This window comes from Anoplopoma fimbria, chromosome 3 (genome assembly GCF_027596085.1).
Source record: "Anoplopoma fimbria isolate UVic2021 breed Golden Eagle Sablefish chromosome 3, Afim_UVic_2022, whole genome shotgun sequence".
Lineage (NCBI taxonomy): Eukaryota > Metazoa > Chordata > Actinopteri > Perciformes > Anoplopomatidae > Anoplopoma > Anoplopoma fimbria.
Window position 1 is genome coordinate 16969990 of NC_072451.1, and position 19657 is coordinate 16989646.

General features: G+C 43.7%; 1 protein-coding gene across 8 annotated transcripts; it reads right to left on the reverse strand.

Annotated features, from left to right (window-relative positions):
- Window positions 1–383: 383 nt before the first annotated feature.
- Window positions 384–19558, reverse strand: eif4g1a (eukaryotic translation initiation factor 4 gamma, 1a). Of its 8 annotated transcripts, none has more exons than XM_054623974.1 (31): window positions 18707–19558; window positions 16728–16850; window positions 16548–16634; window positions 16229–16261; window positions 15155–15334; window positions 14328–14427; window positions 12027–12181; window positions 11686–11778; window positions 10860–10935; window positions 9801–10760; window positions 9625–9713; window positions 9254–9434; window positions 8933–9066; window positions 8540–8659; window positions 7505–7897; window positions 7205–7351; window positions 6852–7088; window positions 6634–6738; window positions 6133–6429; window positions 5724–5841; window positions 5520–5622; window positions 5001–5317; window positions 4754–4875; window positions 4431–4603; window positions 4137–4262; window positions 3869–3950; window positions 3657–3755; window positions 3073–3216; window positions 2852–2933; window positions 2474–2614; window positions 384–1840 (listed from the first exon to the last, which is right to left on the reverse strand). In XM_054623974.1, exons 2-31 carry the CDS (start codon window positions 16800–16802, stop codon window positions 1659–1661), a joined length of 5151 nt encoding a protein of 1716 aa, XP_054479949.1. In that variant the 5' UTR covers window positions 16803–16850; window positions 18707–19558; the 3' UTR covers window positions 384–1658. The 8 variants fall into 8 exon arrangements, with proteins under 8 accessions (XP_054479949.1, XP_054479941.1, XP_054479981.1 ...); XM_054623966.1 differs by having other exon boundaries at window positions 16728–16854; XM_054624006.1 differs by having other exon boundaries at window positions 12030–12181; window positions 16728–16854; window positions 18707–19557.
- Between the last annotated feature and the right edge of the window lie 99 nt (window positions 19559–19657).

Consider the following 19657-nt stretch of genomic DNA (forward strand, 5'->3'; position numbering starts at 1 on the left):
ATCACAAACTAAGTTGACATTTTTGCATCTGGAACACCAGGCAAATTTTAAATGCTGAAATTGTGAGCTGATTAATCAATATACTATTTTGATATTCAAGTAATTAATCAAGCCAAAATGCTCAACATAATCAGGTTCCACCTTCTGTGAGGATGTGTTCACTTTCTCAGTATTTTACCATGTTGCGTAGCTTTGGACTCCTTTTGGACAGCATTTGAAGTCGTCATAGGGTTCTGGTTCAATCTTCAATTTTTACTGCATAGGTGACATCATCAGGTCCCTTAGAAAGGTCAGTCGATGTTCAGCCTCTCCAAACAACCATAACTACACATTACCATTAAAATCACAGGGGCATCCGACAGACGTATGCAAAACTCTGCTCAGCAACTTAATAAGTCCTTTATTTGCAATGCTCCATTACCTCATCTTTCCAGTTTCAGATGCAAAAGAAGCAATAATTTCTTAAATAAAGAAAGCAAAAAAAAAATATTTACAAAATTCCACAACTAATAATCAATGGATTATCTAAAGCACCTCTCTGCATCTGGACAACTGCTGTTTTCTGTTGGAAAAGTATACACTGCAATTACATCAGCAATTTATCGTTTCTGAAAAATAAAACTGAAAAAAAAAAAGTTTTTTTAATTATCATTATATATTTACAGAACGCTCCTGAAATAAGTTTCCACTTAAAGTAGAAAAGGCTTTCGGATCATTTCTGTGTGGTTTTTTTTAACTTTTTTTTTTTTTTTTTATATATATTTTCATCAAGTCAATTTTCTGTAGATTTCAAGTTTTACCGGTGATTGGGTCATTAAGTGTCCTCTACGACAGCTCAGGTTTAAGTATAGAAGAGGTAAAGATGAAGAGTCAGTCAGTGAGGTTCACTACTGGGGATGGGAGAGGATGGCTTAGAGGAAGCATTAAGACCACCCCTTAGTAGTCAAGGTCAAAGGTCAACACCAATCCTCCATGTTTCTGCCCTCAGTAAATTCATGACGGGGAAACAGGAAGGGAAAATAGACAACCCTTTGCTTTAAAAACTCCATCCATCAAATTAAGATTAGTTCATGTACATATTTTTCTATCGACGTTTCGTCCACTGTATCATTAATAGAAACACACTTCAGTCATGCTGCACACTCCAGTAAGGGACAAAGACATAAGAGCCGAGTTTGGATTGAACACACATTATGGCATGACGATACCCACGTATCAGGGAACCCACTACACCACGCGCCCTCGGGCTTTACTCTCGCAGATCAGATAGGATGTCAGGCATTAGAATTATCTAGAACCATAAAAAAGCAGCCTATTGGTTTGTATTATTGTGAGAAAAAGAGTTTTGTAGTGACGTGGGATACTTCACACCTCGTTGACAAGCAATCCTGCTGCATCAGTTTTCAAGTTTATTTGACGAGGACACTTGCTGTGACAAGCAGGTGGGCAAACACTGAGGAAGCGAGAGAGGAAGGGTAGAGAGAAATTATTGTTTTCCGAGTCCATCCCTCAAAGAAAAGAAAAGATAATAAAGATTTTATCCTCATTGAGGATTGATTTGAGTCTGCCTCTCTGGCAATATTGTCCATGACTCTGCAGCTGCCTGCAGAGCCCCCCACCTTGCAAAAAGGGGGGGCGGCAGCTTTCAGTTCAGTCTTTTATTCCTTGTCGGACTCCTCCTCGGCCTCGCGGAGCCAGGTGAAGAAGGCGGTGACTGACTTCAAGGCCACACCTTTGCCTGTTTGCTCTGCGGGGTCTTTGCTGGTTTCCCATTTGTAGAAGGCCTCCTCTTTAATGACGTCCTCGTCGTACAAGGCGTCGAAGAACATCCGCAGCAGGTCTACAGAGACAGGAAAGGTCAGTATTGATCTGGCATTGAATATAATGAGAAACGGTTTGCTGCAGAGGAAGAGAACAAGTTCATAGAGTTCACTTTGTGCTGCTTGTTTGAGGTAACAAAAACAGATCCTTTTTTGAGGCAGTCGTTTTTCCTGATTTCATCAGCGTCACAAAATGTACATTATTCCTTGTCACGTCACATTATTTTTAACTTGCCATTGGAAAAATTGCACTGCGGGTAATCACAATGACAAAAATGCTGCTACATCGGTCAAAAACCAATCAGCACCAAGTGTCAGTTACAACGGAGGTCTTAAGATAAAAATTGTCACTTCATTTTTTGTTACATTGGGTGATTTTTTTTTTTTTTTTTATGTAATAATTTTTTTTTGACACCGTGTGAATCTGGTCACTCCTTTTTTTGTTACATCCTCGAACTACTGTCTCACTCACGGCTGTATTTGAATGTTGAATTAACGTCAAAACAGTCAAAACCTGAAAGGTATGAGCTCCAACAACGTCAGCATTTGTTACAGAGCTACTGCAGGGTAAGGTATTTGTTATTTTGACCGCATATGTACATTTAGCCCCAACACATTACTACTGGCCCCTCTTCAAGTGGATTAATACTCACTCGCTGGCTGCTCCATGTGCACCATCAGAGCCTGGAGGGCGTAGAGGGCCTGCAGCTCTTTCTGTTCGTCAGACAGGTATCTCTGCAGCAGACTGGCCCTCTGGTTTATCTGCTGTGCATCCACCCTGTACGGGTTGTCACCTGAAACAAGGAGAGGCAAACTCAGAAACTGGGACTTAACTTCTTGTATCACATATTGTGATTTGTTATTGTACGATTTATCATCACGGAACACGGATATATATCCGTACTAAATATTTTCAACATCTTATCGCTGCTGTGTGATGAACAGGCTAACAGTGGCGACTAGCAGCCAAAGACATAGGATCATTTTCGCCAACGGCCCTTCCTTCTACATGCCGCATTAGTCGTACTTACATATGATGGCAGACTGACAGACTGATGTCATCAATGCTCGTAGGAATTGGTTGGAAGCGCTTTGCTCCTCGTCCAAGTTAGCCTGAAAGAAGAAGAAAAACTAAACAGTTGAACAGGGGAAACTTAAATGACTCCTGTAACTTTTATATTGAATACAAAAAAACCCCAAAAACACATGAAATATTCATGCCTGAACTACATCACTGTTACGTTTAACACACCTCAGCCCAGTCTCTGATGCGCTGGTTGTTGGCCTTGTCCTGGATGAGTCTGTCCAGCTGTTTGCTGAGCTCCTCTCCAGTGAGGACCTTCTTCTCATCAACTTCCTTTGACTCCAACTCCTCTCCCGTGGTGAACTCCACTTTCTAAATTACGTAACATACAAAGAAAATTAAAGATAGTCTTGCAAGTGAGCTATTCCTAAGTTTGTTTTTAATTCCTTATTCATTTTATTGGTAACAACCAATACACAACACAGGCCCTGATGGGTAAGTGTGTATTGCCATTAGGTCTGCAGTTGTGTCAATACTTTGCTGCAATAACTCTTTATTTCTATTCAATAGATTCTCACACATTGTGTGTCTGTTTTCTATGAGATTGTATGAGTTTAGTTATGGAGTCGTATCTGTATGAGAGCTTACAGTCTCTATTTACGTTACTCCCCCATTACTCCACCAAACTAGATGGGGAAACTCAATTTATAAAAAAAAAAAAAAAAAAAAAAAAAAAAAAAAAAAGCTTCACCCTTTCACCTCAAAACAGCCTAAGTGGTTGTTTTATGTTGTTTGTGTTCAAGCCTACAGACCTGCTCAGTGACGAACTTGTTGACGTCTTCATCCTCGGGTAAGAAATCAGCCCAGTTCAGCCCTCCCTCGGTCCACATTGCCCCGACCTTCTTCGGGGTCTGATGGGAGGTAAAAACATTAAATCCGATGAGTAAAGAAATGAAACAGATGTGAAAGTTCGCACTCAAAATGGACATGCCTCATCGAGAGGGTGGATTCATTAAGGATATACCATTTCTTTGCAGAGCAACTTGAGGATCTGTACCAGCAGCACGCCAGCCTGCCCCAGAGGCACGAGAGGCTTGGAGATCTCCCTGAAGACACAACACACAAATACAGTGAATTATGCTTAAAAACTTTCTATGAACTATTCTTTCATTCAGGTGTTTCATTCATTACCATTATTAGTAGAACCACAGTTTCTGACAGACAACAATCTACAGAAACTGGGCTTGCTTAGACTTATTTCATTTTATTATTTTTGCAAACTTCTAGCTCACCTGAAGAGCTGTCCCATAGGGATGCCTCCCTCATGGAGCATTGGGGTGATGAGTTCAGCCAGGTAGAGCCAGATGTGAGGTATATCTATGGCGGTGTCTTCTGCAGCTTCGAGGGTCTCTTCTAGCCTACAGACACACAAAAAAAAAAAAAAAAAAAAACAGCACTCAATCTCACTGGAAAAAACAATTACTTCAAATTCTCGGTCTGTAAGGAATAAACAATAATGCACTAGAGGTGAAAAATGTTTCAGACATTGGAAACGCAGTGTGATGTTTTCATCTGGTTAAGCTCACCCTTTGTAGTACTGCTCCGAGGGCAACACCCCTGCCTTGACAAGGTGGTGCAGCAACAGGCCCGCGCGCTCTCTGGCAATGGTGCTGCGCTCAAGCGTCGACTCCACGGCGTTCCGCACAAACACGTAGAGCAGTGAGGCACTGTTGAGTTCTGTCACACACTGCAACGCCTCCTACAGCAGCAGCAGAAGAGGACGCACAAAATGTTGGCCGTCAGAGCGGTTTCATATTCCAAGCATTTGCTGGTTAAGCCATATGATATGCATACTTTAAAGTACAATTCACTTTGTTGCGTGATAGTTTACATGGTTTCATATTTGTACCTTCATGTCATTAAGGTGAAGGTATTCCTCAATGATGGCGTTCGACTTCTTCTCCAACTCCTCTTCACTCAAGGCAGGTTTTGGAAGAGAAGGTGGGGGAGTTGGAGCGCTCTCACGCTTAACTGCAGGGAAGAAACGTCACCGTAAGAGTTAAATAGTATTCTTATCTCTGTGTCCTCAGTCTTTCCTCCATCTTTATACAATTATATCTATATCAAATCTTCACTTTTGTTCTGTGGGTTTTCACCTGGGAGATCTTTGCTCGGAGCCCTGTCCCTGCTTCCTCGGTCCCTGCTGCCTCGGTCCCTGCTTCCTCGGTCCCTGCTTCCTCGGTCCCTGCTTCCTCGGTCCCTATCGTCGGTCATGCTGGCCACACGCCGCACAGGCTCAGTTGCGGCCCGGAGGTCGCCGGTCCTCCCACCGCGCTCCTGAGACTCTCTGCTGAAGCTTCTCTTGGTGATTTGGGTTGGGGTGCTCCTGCCGTCACGACCTTCCCGTCCCTCGCTGCGATCGAAGCGATCACCCTTTTCTCTGTCGCCACCACGCTCACGGCTGGAGCTTGCCCTAAAGGTCGACATTAATCACAATGTTACTCACTCAAATCTAATCTTAAACTGGTCGCTGTCAGGTTGCGTGCGTACACGGATATGTTAAAAAAACAAAAAACGTACAAGCTATTTACTCTGTAGAAGATAAAGAAGACATTACGAGCAAAGCAAAAGGACAAGACATTTTAGTTGTTGAGTAAATATCTGCAGCTAAATACCTCTGAGGAGCTTTGCGATCAGAGTCAGTTGAAGCCACCGCGGCACCGGACTGTTGCAGGGCTGAGAAGCGATTGACGGTGCTAGTAGCTGGCCGGCCAGGGTCTATAAAAGGAACAGGAAATATTAACTCTTCAACCACTGAAACAGCTTAAAAGCACACTGTTTTAAAAAAAATAAAAAATAAAAAGTATTAAGTATTTTACCTGGCTCTCCGCTTGCTGGTTTGGCTCCAGTTCCTCCACTGCTGCCTTTGCCCCAGCTACCCCACATGCCTTTTCCCCCTGGAGCCAACAGTTGATTGTTGAAGTCCAGAGAACCAGGCTAAAGAGAAACACAAAAGTTACATCAACAAACATGTTAGATACACAATAAGGCAAGTTCCACATCATCAGGTTCAACTGAAGACAGTTTAATTGTTAAGGCTTGTGACTTTACAGAACAGTAGAACGAGACAGGGGTGATTTCTCACAGTGCGTCCCAAAAAAACCACTATATTTGACTATACTAACAAGCGTCAGTGAAAACCTGCAGCTGGGTAAATAAAAAAATAAAAAAATAAAAAAAGGTAGTGATAACTTCATTTTGTGAGTAAGTGCTAGACTTGGACATTACCTTTGTGATCTTGCTGAGTCGGGTGGCGTCGATGGGTCTGTTCTTGGAGATGGGCACCGTGTTCCATCCCTCATCCTGAGGCTGGCTCTGCCGGCCACCTCCTGGTGTGTGAGAGCCACGGCCCCCCATGTTCCCTCCCATCCTTCCGCCTCCGCCTCCTCCTCCGCCTCCCTCTTTCCTGGACAGAAGCTGCTGCTGGACTTTGATGTGTTCCCTGTGCTCCTCCAACTCTGCCTCCTTGTGGATCTGTTCGATTGTCTTAGGACCCTGTTCTCCTCTACGAGGCACCCAGTTACACTGTCAATCAGAGATGGAGGATGGTTATCAAATGGTCTGTAACTCATCGAACACATGTCGTTAGGGTCTACATTCATGGTTCCTGTGGATTACTTCACATGCAGTAAAAAACAATTGTGCTCATTCAGGAATATTTCTTAGCATTAGTAACCACCATAAATGCCTGTTTTAGGGTCTTTATTTCGATATCATGTTAATATCTACCTTTCTTAGGTCTATGACGTCTTGTAACATGAAGCGGATTCTGGATGAGGTCTTTTTCTCTTTGATGATCTTGTCCATCTGGTTGAAATACTGATCCATTCGAGGCTAACAGGGACATAAAATCAGCTTTTATGAGTCATGACTACAAAAACAACAACAAGTAATTCCTGGAGACGGCTGAATGTGTAAAGTGTTAGTGTGTTCACGCTTTTACTGACCTTGGCCTTCTCAAAGTCAAGGTCTTTGCCAATTGTGGAGAGCAGCCTGCAGAGACACTCCAGAGACTCTTCATCATGATTCTTCAGTAGTTTCACTACACAGTCGTGCATGATGGCCTCCGTCAGCATCTTCAGCTTGAAGAGCTCACCGATGAACTTTATATTACCCAGTGAGCGGCGGCGGGCCTGGTCTTTGGAGTCCTGCAGCTCCACCCTCAAGCGCTCACGCTCCTCTCCCTAAGGGCAGATTAAAAGAGAGAGTTTGTGCTTAGTGGTGGTAATATGATCAGTTTAGTCAAAAACAAAACACTGTGGTGGTTGCGACAGCGACGGTAAAAGATCTAATTTCTTACTTCTTTGGCAGCCTCCAATTCTTTTTGCTTTCTCTCGAAGATTTCATCATCATCCTGGTCCTTCTCAAACTCTTTCTGGCAGCGGTTGAGCAGCAGTTTGCGGAAGTTCACAAAAACTCCTGGCTTGTCTGAGGTGGGGACTTTCAACTGAAAGAGTAAAACATTGAGTACACTTTAACATTTTTATAGATTATTTTTTTATCTCGCTGATAATTATATGGCTTAAAAACTTGACTGAGTGTGAGATTTTGCTGCATCAGTTTCAGCACTCAGATCCTGACAAAAAGTCACATGACTTACCCCCATAAGGCAGCGGCACATGTTGGCGTAGGCCACAGAGAAGTTGGGCTCTGAGATGGCCTTCTCAAAGATAAGGTCAATGGCTCCCTTCAGCCTTTCCTCTGTGTCGATCTGCAGGTCTGTCACTTGTTTCATCAGCTCCTGGAACTTCTGAGGGGTCAGCTTGTTGAGGATACTACGCAGACGCTTGAACAGCTCTTTAGTCTTGGCCTGTTCAGGATCGTCGTCTTCGGGTTCCTCCGCACTGCGGACTTTAGTGGACTTCTTCGCCGTGGGCTTCCAGGCCTTCTCAGCCTTGTTGAGCTGCACGTCGTCGCCGCCGAGCGACATGGTGCTGATGATTTTCCTGGGCTCTTTCCTCTGACCCTGCTGGGAGCGACGTGGGCCAGGTGGCTTAAAAGGAAGGAAAAGGATGCATATTTAGTAAAAGTTAAGAAAATAAATCAGTGACTTGCAAAAGTATTCAAACTCCTTGGCGTTTTTACTATTATGTTACATTACAAGCTGGAATTAAAATGGCTTTCATTATCATTTTGTGTAATATAACTACAAATAAAAGCAAAATTGGTGAAACCAAATGAAAAACAAACAAACAACAAAAAACTCAATAGTTGTCTGTACAAATGCATTTTCCTCCTTTGTTATGAAGCTGTGACGTTGTGCGATCAGTGCGATTACCATCAGTGGTCAAATAATTTAGTTGAATAAAGTCCACCTGTTTGCAAGTGTCACATGATCTGTCACCTAATCTAAACAGAGCATCATGCGCTTTATGGAAGAGTGGCTAAAAAGTTTGAAGTTCACAAAGGTTATGTGAGATTAATGGTGCTTCAAAGGATCATGTGACACTTACATTGCACAAAGGTGGACTCTATTTAACCAATTATGTGACATCTGAGTGCAATCAGTAACACCAGATCTAATTTAGGAGATTCATAGCAAAAGGGGTTAATACATATCGAACACTACTTTTCAGCATTTCATTTCCTTTCATAAAAAACACCCCAGAAAGTGAAAAGAGAAAAATTCCCTCACCGGTCCTCGTGGTCCTCCCACCGATCTGCTCCCAAGGTTCCCCAAATAAGAGGGAGTGAAATCAGGACCAACATTCATCATTCGAGCTGGGTCAGGTGGTCGCATAGGAGTCTTGTTCGCCTGACGTTAAAGAAAGAGGAAAAATTAAACGTTTGTCCATACAAAAAAAACTGAAAAAAGGCAAGATGGACGACAAGTTTCCTCATTCTCTAAGATAATCACCACGGTATATTCAAGTATGCGTTATGCTAATCAGATCTAAAGTTAAGTAAAATACTTAACAAAAACTTCCATACAGCTTCTATTTCAATATCCACTTATTTTATCATTAATGTCCCACATGAATGCCATTATGGTACTCCACAACAAAATTATGTCAAACCCCCCCCCTACCTTGTCCAGGACCACATCACTGATGATCGGCAGATTATCGGGTTTGTGCATACTGGCAGTGCTGAACTGGAAGCCCAGGAGGAACTCCCTGTCGTACCGCTTCTTGTCCTCTGGATCTATCGGCTTCCATTGCTCTGAGAGACGTAGAGGACAAAGATGATATTTGACTCTGCCTTTATATACACATATTTGTATGCGCCTCTTTATTTGGATTTTTGTGTGCATAAAAACCATAGCTACAGGTGTACATAAAAACAGCAGGTGCTGCATTTCAACTAAACCCATCAAAATTAAATAGTGCCTTTCTAAATCACAACATACCTTCTTTGTACTGGTATTTCTGGTCAGTTGGCTCAGGTGTGGCTTTAGGTTTTGTGTTCTGCTTGTCCTCTTTCTCCTCCCAGGTCTCATCTGGAACCTCAGCGGGAGGTTCAGGTGGAGCAACAGGGACAGGGTCGGCCTGAGTGGACGAAGGTTCAGGGGCAGGCTTGGCTTCTTGCTCCTGCGGCAAAAAAACAAAACAGAAAGAGATGAAGAAGTATTATGATAACCCAGTTCTCCATCAGAGAATGAACTGTTTGTTGTGGTACTAAATATCCTAAAAAATATTATTGATACAGCTGAAACTGCAGAGACACCATGACCTTGTGTTAATTTCTATCTTTCATGTTGTCATCTGGACTGTTACACACCTCTGTGAAGGCATCCAGGAGGTCTCCGATGGCCTCCTTCTTGTTGTACTCCTTCATGTTCTTCCTCTTCTTTGGCACAGACGTTGCAGCTTCAAGTAAAAGGACAGTGTTGACATTAGAATCTAGCAGAACTCAAATGACAATCACACATGCAAGCCAGACTCAACTCCACCTACCTTGCATAGTAGATTCCTCTGTAGGGCAGCTAATGGAGGCAGGAGGGGCATCCTCCTTTTTCTCCTCCTCCTCCTCCTCCTCCTCCTCCTCCTCCTCCTCCACCACCTCCTCATCTTCTTCCTTCCCTTTCTCCTCCTCTTTCTCCTCCTCCACCTCCTCTTGGGCAGGCATTGACGTTTTGGTCACAGGCGTGGATTCCTGAGTTTGAATTGAATCAGGCTTGTCAAGGGGCTTAGTGTCTGAAAATGCCCCATCCTGAGACAGTTCCTCAGACAGTTCCTCGGCATCCTGAGGAAGGCCGTTGGAGAGAAGAGGCTCTGCTGCTTCAGCCGGTGTGGGTTCAGGTTCAGGTTCAGGTTCAGAGCTCGGGGCGGCGTTCTGGGTCTGTGGAGCAGCAGGTTCAGAGGGTGGAGGCAGAGAGACTTCAGTTTCTGTCTTCGTAGCCGTTTCTGCTTTTGTCTCGTTAGCAGGAGGAACTGTTGTAGCAACCTCAACATCAGGCTCCAACTTAGCGATGACCACCTGCTCCTCTTTTTCCAATTTCTCCACTTTCTCTGTTTTTGTTTCTACCTTTTCAGGTGCCTTCTCAACTGGAGCTGGGGCAGCCTGTGGTTCCTCCTTTTTGACAGGCGCCTCTGGTGCTGCCAATGATGCTGAAGGTCCGACAGGAGCGTCTACTGTGTCACTAACTTTAGTATCAGCTGTATTTTCTGCCTCAGCAGGAGTAGTAGTGGTAGTAGATACCGCTGCTGCAGGGAGGGGAGAGGGAGGCTGCAGGTCCTTTATCAATGGGGGTGGCACCTCAGCAGAAACTGTAGGGGCTACAGATTGTGCGGCTAACTCCGCAGGCGGCGTCATCTCGTCGTCCGTTTCCTGTTTGGCCTCCTCCACAGGCTCTGTATTTGCTGTGGCAGGAGGTGGTGGGGTTTCAGCGCCAGCAGGGGGCTCAGTGTTTTCATCTGGTGAATGAAACGCATGAGATATTCACAATAAGGAAAATGTGCAATTAAGACATCTTTAATTTTTTATGTAAACCAAAACTGAGACAATGTACCCACCTCTTCTAGTCACTGTAGTGGCCGGCTGTGTAACTTCACCATTGGTCTGTGTAGGACTTCCATCTGCTGCGGACGCCTACAGTCACAAAACAGTATAATGTGTCTTATTAGGTCTGATACACAGATGTGCAACCATTTTATGAATTAAATCCACAAGTTTAATGTATCATTATTAAATAACTGTCACTTTCAGTCAAGACTGCTTCAAAGACTTGTTGATTGAGCATTACGGTAATTTTTAAGACTCAACTGGCCCTTTGTATCTTATTTTGCGTTTGTGTTGCATTTGTTTCAAAGTGTTTCCAGTGTTTTTGCTCAACAACAACAACAACAACAACAACTCAATGCACTTCTTAAATTGAGGCAAAAAAGCCTGAAGATATAACCAAAGAGTGTACAGAAATAATCTCCTCAAGCTGTAGTTTTTTTTAAGTCTTTTATGTTCTTATCTGTAATAAAATATTAAGACATTAAACTGTGAATACATTTTGGTTCCACTTTTGGAAAAAAAAAAAAATCACTGCAACGTCAGATAAGCCAACTACCAATGTAGACAAAGAACAATTCAAATTTGCTGACTTTTTAAAAAACAAAACTGTCTGACCTTATTTTCCACACAAACTGTACATTTCATCAGTACAGAACAGCTGACAACAATTTAGATTTCTATAAAATAAAAAACTATACCTTTATTCAAGAATAACAGAAACTTCAGTCATTAGTTTTCAAGACTTACAATCAACTCTGCCTGTGACACAACCATGCTACCTTCAAATCAGAGTTCAAATGAGTCAATAAAAACTAGTCTTCCCATTAGGCTTCTTACCTGTGGGGGAGTCGGTGTGGTGGTGGACCTTCCACCTGACATGATCTCCTCTGTGATATCACGCCCGCCCTGGTTGGGGTCTCGTATCCTTATCTATAGGAAGATTATAAGGTTGTATTGGTTAGGTTTCCACAAAACATGTATCCAACACTAGAATGCAGACAGTATGTAAGGATGCGGTCATTTGGGATCTATAGCCGCCACCCATCATGATAAAATACTATTGTTATTTTCAGGTAAAAGGGAAAGTTCCACACTGAACAAACAATACTGCTTTCTGTCCATTCAAATATTTTTTTGACCTCAGACAAGAGGCGAGCTGCCCCTTTGTTGTAACACACTACCGGTTTGCGTTCCCTCTTTGGTGGCCCTTGTGCTTGTGCCGGTGGTTGCTGAGGAGGCGGAGCTTGCGGCTGTTGCTGGGCGGGGTTGATCATGACTGGTGCCGGCTGGACAGACGGAGAGTACTGCGGCTGAGCTGGATAGTATGCTCCTGCTGTAACAGTTAAATGAAAAGAAGCATTCATGAAAAAAAAAAAACAATATTTAAGATGCAGCTTCACCCTAAAACAACCGTCCATCTGAGAGTCACAAGATCTGTATCCTGTAGCTTTGACCAGAAATACTTTATTTGTTTTTCTGAAACACCGTAAGGCCATTTGTGGGTGTGGGCGATACTCATTCATTTACCTCAACATAAAATTAAAATAAAAAACACATCTTGCAATAACAGAGTGAAGACTCCTGTTGGAACAATAAAACCACAAATCCAAAGTCAGAGCTTTTAAGAGGTGTGTGGATCAAGATCAAGGTAAAACAAAAACTTATACTTCTTATATACATATAGGCTCATCTGCAGGCTGATTTATGCGTTGTGCTATAGACTGATGCGCTGAGCTTGACGAATGACCAACAAAAGGCAACGTATCCACGGATGTTACTGATAGCCTGTGTGAACGTTAAACTTATTCAGTCTTAAACACACTAGTATTAAATTGGTAATATGCTTTTGAAGTAGTAACCTTCCCATTCACGCTGAAGGTCAGACAGAAGCAGCCTGTTTAAGTGCTGTGTAGTAAATGAACAAAGAAAACATTACCTGCTAGCTTATGATGATTATAAATCAAGAAACTTGCAATCCATCACAGTAATCATGAAATACATAATTAAATAGAAATTGAAAGTATATGACAATTTTTAAGTGGAAATTCCGGCCCCGCTAGCAAGAAATCTGCAGGCTGGCAGCAACACACTGCGACAGACTTTTCAGCTCACCATCGGCCCTGTGTAGGCGGGCTGCTGGTCTTAAGCAGTAAATTAGGGTGAGATGGATTTCAGGGGCTAGTGCGTTTTTGCTTTCAGCCTTTACGTTATTGGCAAATATATTGTTCCCTCCTACGACCTGATTTAACTCCATATACCATTATTCATTTTGGTAAGGCTAGGGTAAGATATTTTTAGTAAAATTAAGAATTTTTATGTATGCAACCTTTATTTTGTATCCCATTTGCATAAAAAAGTTAAAATGTGTTTTACCAAAAAAAAGAAAAAGAAACATTTATGACGCTATCAGAGACAGGAAGTGCCACAGAGATTGTTTGCCACTAAAGCCTGCTGACCAACACACAAGCACACACTACTCACCAGGGTAGCGCTGGGAGGTGAGAGGAGCACCGTGGAGAGAGAGACGGCCGTTCTCTCGCCCCCCCCCCTCTCCCCCACCACCCCGCCTCTCCCTCGCAGCAAGAGAGGGCTCTGAACCAACGCAGCAAACGAGAGGAAGGGAGTGAGGGACGGGAGAGGGAGGAAAGAAGGAGAGAGGGCAGGAAGAGACAGATGCAGAATGAGTTAATGAGAGGATCCAGAGGAAGCAGGGTGTTAAAAAGGTCCCATGAAATGAACAACGTATTTAACGTGTGTTCCTGGATGCATCTTGTTCTCATGTCAACTGTTTGTTTGTTTTTCTCCCAGGAAAGATTTGGTTCTGTTTACTGAATTATTTTACACTTGGGAGTGTATGAGCCAATGAAATGGGAGGTATTTCCCCCCCCACTCAATGACTCACGTTTTAGAAAACTATTAGAACATTTGTCCTACAGCAAATGAGCATTTGCAGCAGTAACACAAGTCAGATGTGTGTTTGCAGAAGCGCAGTGGTTGTGGCTTCCATTTTGTGGAATCTTTGTCCTGGATACTTTTCATTAAAAATTTAATTTGAGCCCTCCTAATATCAAATCCCACCCTAACAGTTTATATGGACATGCATCCAGCAAAAGAACATAATTCTTATCTCAAAGCCATTTCATGGAACCTGTTAGGCAGCGTCCGGTGAGACTGCAGATAGAAAGAACACAGGCCAAAGCAAAATCAAGCCAGACCACATGCAACTGGCGGTTCACCACAAACAGCAGTGTTTTGACCCAGAAAGACATTGAACACACAAACCAGCAAAGCAAAACCCTGACACACCCAGAGATACCTTATGGGCAAAGAGGGGCGTTAAAATGGACATGGACTAAAACCACATGCTTTAACTTGAATCTATAAAATTCTGGTGATCAAGATTTCACCCCTGTTAATTGACAATCCTCCTTGTTCATGGTTGTGCTCGGTTGCTGCTGGTCTTGGTCAAAAACTCTTACCATACGCAGGGTATTCAGCAGGGCTTGTTCCCGGATAGAAGCCTGCTGTACCGCTAGTCACAGGATACTGCTGAGTAGGAGGCATATATGGGGTCCGGTACTGCAGAGTAAAAATAAAGAGTCAGAGAAAACAACAATAGACAGGACAATTAAGTTGGTAGAGCGTCTGGTCAATCTCTGCCATCTTCACAGAAATGTACCGTTTTGGCCCCCAAAAAAGATGAGACCCCTTTTCTAACACCTCTTTTGGAAGATAAGAAACTCACATTTGTGTAGCTTGTCTAAATTTGCTTTCAAACGCATCTAATTCCTCATTGTGTCTATCTGTCACATGCTCACACACTCTGCTATCAGGCTCTTGGAAGTAGACAGAATGAGTTTCTCTGGTGGTTAGCATTTTTCAGTCTTCGAGCTTCTATTTTTGACTCTGTGACAAGGGGAATTTCTTGGCTGCTTTACAGATGATTGGGCCCCCAATCTGGAAAATGCTTTTGACTCATTTTAATTTTCATTAAAATGTTATTTCTCTGTGGCAGCAAAACAAGCTACATTAGCTACAAGAAACTATAGTAGGTTAAAATGGGATTCCTAAACAATTTCAAATAACGCTCACTGCGTACTAGCAATTACTCCTATTCAAAGAGAACATCTACGGTTATTAACATGTCTAAGACCTTAACCCTCTGTTTAAAGAAAACATAATCTTATATTCGGGCCAGTACGTTAATATGATGAGCATATACTCAGTATCATGTCGGCAGGTGGCTGGAAAGACCAGTGGTATACGTGTCATTTTAACAAATAGGTCATTACATATGTGAACCAACCTGTCCAGGGGGGATGAAGTAGCCCTGAGGGGAACCAGCAAAAGACAGCTGCTGCTGGGATATCATCATCATCTGGGAGTTGGGCGGGTAGACGTGAGTAGGTCCGACAGCTCGTGGGCCACTACTCGTCTGTACCCTCGGAGCACTGGTGGCCATGGCTGGTCGGTTCTGATAGTAGCTCTAGAGAACAGATGAGGGAGGATGAAGAGTTTATCACAGCACAAGCCAACCTGTTGCTCTGTGTGCATTTGGTGTCTAAATTATGGCAGTGGACCTAACCCACGTGTTGTGTGTGTGCGTGTCCTGTCACACACTCCTAACCTCAGCTGGAAGCACGCAGAGCAACTACTAATGTGTACAGCATATTTAGTTACACCAAGTCTAAATTGTACCGACTGTCATGTCATCCTGCTACACTGAGGTTAGCAAGGTTAGCCAAAGTTAAGGGAGGGGGGGACGAAGAGAAAAGCTGTTACCTGTAATGCTCTGTATCCACCCTTCAGCCGCGCAATACATGAGCAGAGAGCAAGAGAGGGAGTGAGATTAAGGTGAAAATGAAGACAGGAGACAATGTGGAAGGTTGAGATCACAAGGTTCAAGAAGGAAGAGTATGAGAGGCAGCAGCAAAATATCTCAGCGATTAACATTAAGCTCAAACAACCACATGCAAATCTGTACTGTCTGCATAGAAGTAAGATATCCCACAAGTCCTGCAGGTCCCAGTTTTGGGTTGTTAAAAATCACCTAAAGGGCCACAGTCGCACGCGGGCAGAGAACCTATGTTATACTGCTGCTGGTACTTAAATCAATTTATTTTAATATCAAACATGTGCAGGATGAATAAAGAATAAATAAGGCCTGGGGGAACTTTGCAATTAAAACATTGTGAGAACAACTTCCTACAGAGAAATATGCATTTCGAGAATGAAATATAAACTCAATTTTACTAGACCTCGGTAAAAGTGATCTCATCTAACAAACACTACAGCGTTTTCATCCAATTTTCCAACATGAAGGCATGCATTACACTAAGGAGACAGTGGGGATGTAAGGCAAAGTAAGGGGTGTTAGTACCTGTTGGTGTAAAGTACGGGGGCCTGCAGCAAACTGGGAGAACAGCAAAAGAGAGGAAAGAAGTCAAGATTGACATTAAAGGAGAAACAAGGCAAATAAGCCAAAACACACACACACACACACACACACACACACACAGACACACACACACACATAGAGATTAAGACAAAGCCTTAAAGCAGAAGTAGCCGTGTCAGAAGTCTTTGTGGAAGAGTAGGAAAGTGAAGGTTCCCATATAAGGCAAAATAGAGCACACTTGGACAATGAACGCAAGAACTTTAGCAGAAAAAGGGGGGGGGGGACATGCTTTGAACTTCACCTGTCTTGGCTGTGGTGCAGAGTTCATTTGTGGAGGTGGAGGGGTGGCAAAAACAAGAGATGGGGGCTGTCCAGGACCATAGGCGGCCTTGTAAGGAGAGAATGGAGGAAAAATAGATGTTACCAAACCAAAATTAATTCATCAAAACAATTTTGATTCTACAAGGTCGGCTACTCTCACCTGTGTCAATCCAGGGGAAGGGGAAGGGTTTGGGACAGACGTAGGTCCCGTTATAGGCTGTGGTGGTTTGTTCATTTCACGTTCTTTTATGGTTCTGCATTAGGGTGGCCTTGTGTTGCCAGCCTTTCTGAGGAAGAGAGGGAGGGGAAAAAATACAAAATAAGATGAACAATTAGGCATTAACCAGGTGTTAAACATGTTTAGAGGAAATTGCTTTCAGTTCAAAACGTATCATCTACATATGATAATTGCAGTCAGGTTAGATATTACTCAACACTGTAAGACATCAACCTTAAGTGTGGCATCATTTAACCAACAGTGAGGGTGTGGCCTTGTGTTTCGCCTATGATAACACCACCACCTCCCAAAATGTTGGTCACTTGCATATTGCATGGCTCACACATGCATTCTTATGAGCAATTACAGTAAACATGAGCTGCCAATTCCTTGCTCAATCAGATAGCAATGAATTCATGCGTCTTAACATCCACCCAAATCCAACTATCGTTGGAGTAGAAAAGGGGTCGTGCTATTATTAAAATCACTTAAAAAACCTGGACTTGGACTGTACAAAAAATACCTTCCTAAATGATCATGACTGACCAAATGAATAAAGCTAATGGGGATTAGTTATGATGGTCTAGAGATCTACTTCCAGTTAATATGTGCCTGCCATAAAAAAAAAAATCACTTGGACTTGTCCGTTATTGAGTGAATTTAAGAAAATGGATACCACAGGTCAAAGTTCATTTACTGTGTTAACAGTGGCTTCCATGCCCCCTGGTTGTGCTAGCTACATGTGCAAACAGTCCACTCAAATAAGGTTTAATCGATATCCGTTTCAAAACTGACTAAAGTGTCTCATATATCCAAATTACAGTTGTATAGATGCTGGAATAACCAAGACATACTGGAATGACCAAAATCTGATGAAAACTACTAGCAGACGTGTCATCCACCTGCTGACACAGGAGCCATGGTTAGCTGCTAGCTTAAGCCATGCTTCCTTTAGACAGGGCATCGATGCACAAACCTGCCGTATGGCTTTGTCAGCAGAGGTGGCCAACAGTCGTGTTAACCGCCATTAAATGCGGCAGGTAGTCTAGGAAAAAGCCCCTACAGTGTGTTAGTCAAGTTAAAGGATGAAAGGACGTGTTACCGGCCCGCTAACTAGGCGGCAGTGCCGGCCGAAGCGGGTTAAGTCGTTAGCCTACAGCCGGCTAGCTCTGACGTTACGTGTCCCTCCGCCGGAGACACTCTGCTCGCTGCGCTACGTGGCCGAGCGGTGAGTCCACATGTCACCGTGAAGCCCCCAGAGGTCAGCTGTGCTGTACTGTGCTGACGGACAACATGTTGACTGGCAGAAACTCGAGACCAGCAAGTCAGCCGGCGCTAGCAGCAGCGTCGCAACACGTTGAACCCGGTGAGGTTACGGTCGTGTTGGATAACGTGAGCGGCTCAGCCCAGCCCCGTCCGACGAGGGGATCCAGTTACAGGCCCGGAGCCCCGCGAGCAGACCACCGACCCGTCGAGCCGACACCAACACCATGGTCACAAAACAAAAGACACCAGAGTCCCCGTCAGACCGTCCTTGTCACCACGTCTGCTCTGAGCCGGTTACCGTCGTGGTGGCCGGGCTAACCGGCGCTAACACACGGTGAAGAGCAGCCACGAGAGCGAGGGACCCGGCTGTCAGTCCCATTGTCACCACAGCTAACGGGGGCCACGCAGCTCCACGTAATGCACAGCACCCAGTACCTACCGTGTAACACGCGTGTTAACAGCCTCACGCTTTAGATTTAGTTATTTTTTGCATTCTGGACGAGGTCAGCAGGCGAGACGTGGGACTGACAGCCGGCAGGGCCCGCTCAACCAGCTAGCACCAGATAGCACTAGCATGTATGCCTTTGACGAAAATGAAGCCAGGCTCGGGTGTACTTGAAGCTAGCATTTCCACCGTCAGCAGGGTTTATTCTTACCAGGAATCAATACTGAGTATGTTGGGGACTCGGGGAATCAGCCTCTGCACAGTCTTCTGTTACTGAAAGTAGTGGTGCCGTAGTTTCCTTGTCCTTTACTCCAAAAGAAAAGTGATGCCCTTCTTGGCTATTGACTTAGCGAGCTAGCTAGCTGACCGGCAGATGGGGTGAGTGCTACTACTGTCACTTCGGTTTAAATCCCCGGGCGTGCAAAAGTGACAGTGCTCAAAATCAAATAATATAGTACTTCGGGAGTACTAATGACAACTCCGATGGCCCCGAAAAAAGCCTCTGGACCGGAGGTCCATGATCAAGGCGTCGATGGTGACGGATTGCCGGTTAGGTATGTACACAACTGTCGCATCAGGAGGCTCAGAGCGAGGCCATAATGCGATGTTTCTGTTCTATGGAGCCGGTGCGCATCGAAGTCGCATGGGTAACTTCCGGGAGAATTACATTTTGATGCCGTTTCCTTGGTCACGTGATACAGGAGCTGACATCAATTCACCAACCCCTGCCGCTCAACCTGATATTAAAAGTACAATGTTAGCTGAAACAAATTTACTCATATCATGAATTTCCTGAAGAAAGCCTGTAGTTTCACTAGACCTTACATAGGTAGTCCAATATTAAGAATTAAGACCTGAACGGTCAGATTTATTTTAAGAAAATTGAACATTTCTATGACAACTGGGAAAACTCCATCTGCTGAGTAAGAAAATCACTGAGCAAATCAGATTGTTTTTGTCTTCTTCCTCAGGTCCTCAGAGTAGTTTTAATCTTACCAACCTCATAGTCTACTGAAATGTACAAGTTACCATTTGATGAGTGCTAATGTCTGTCCTTAATCATATTGTCAAGTATGATGTATCTAATGTAATGCCACATACAATAAAGATGTTGTACTTTCTGAGGGCAGCTCATTTGTATCCATGATAAGTGGAAAGTGGA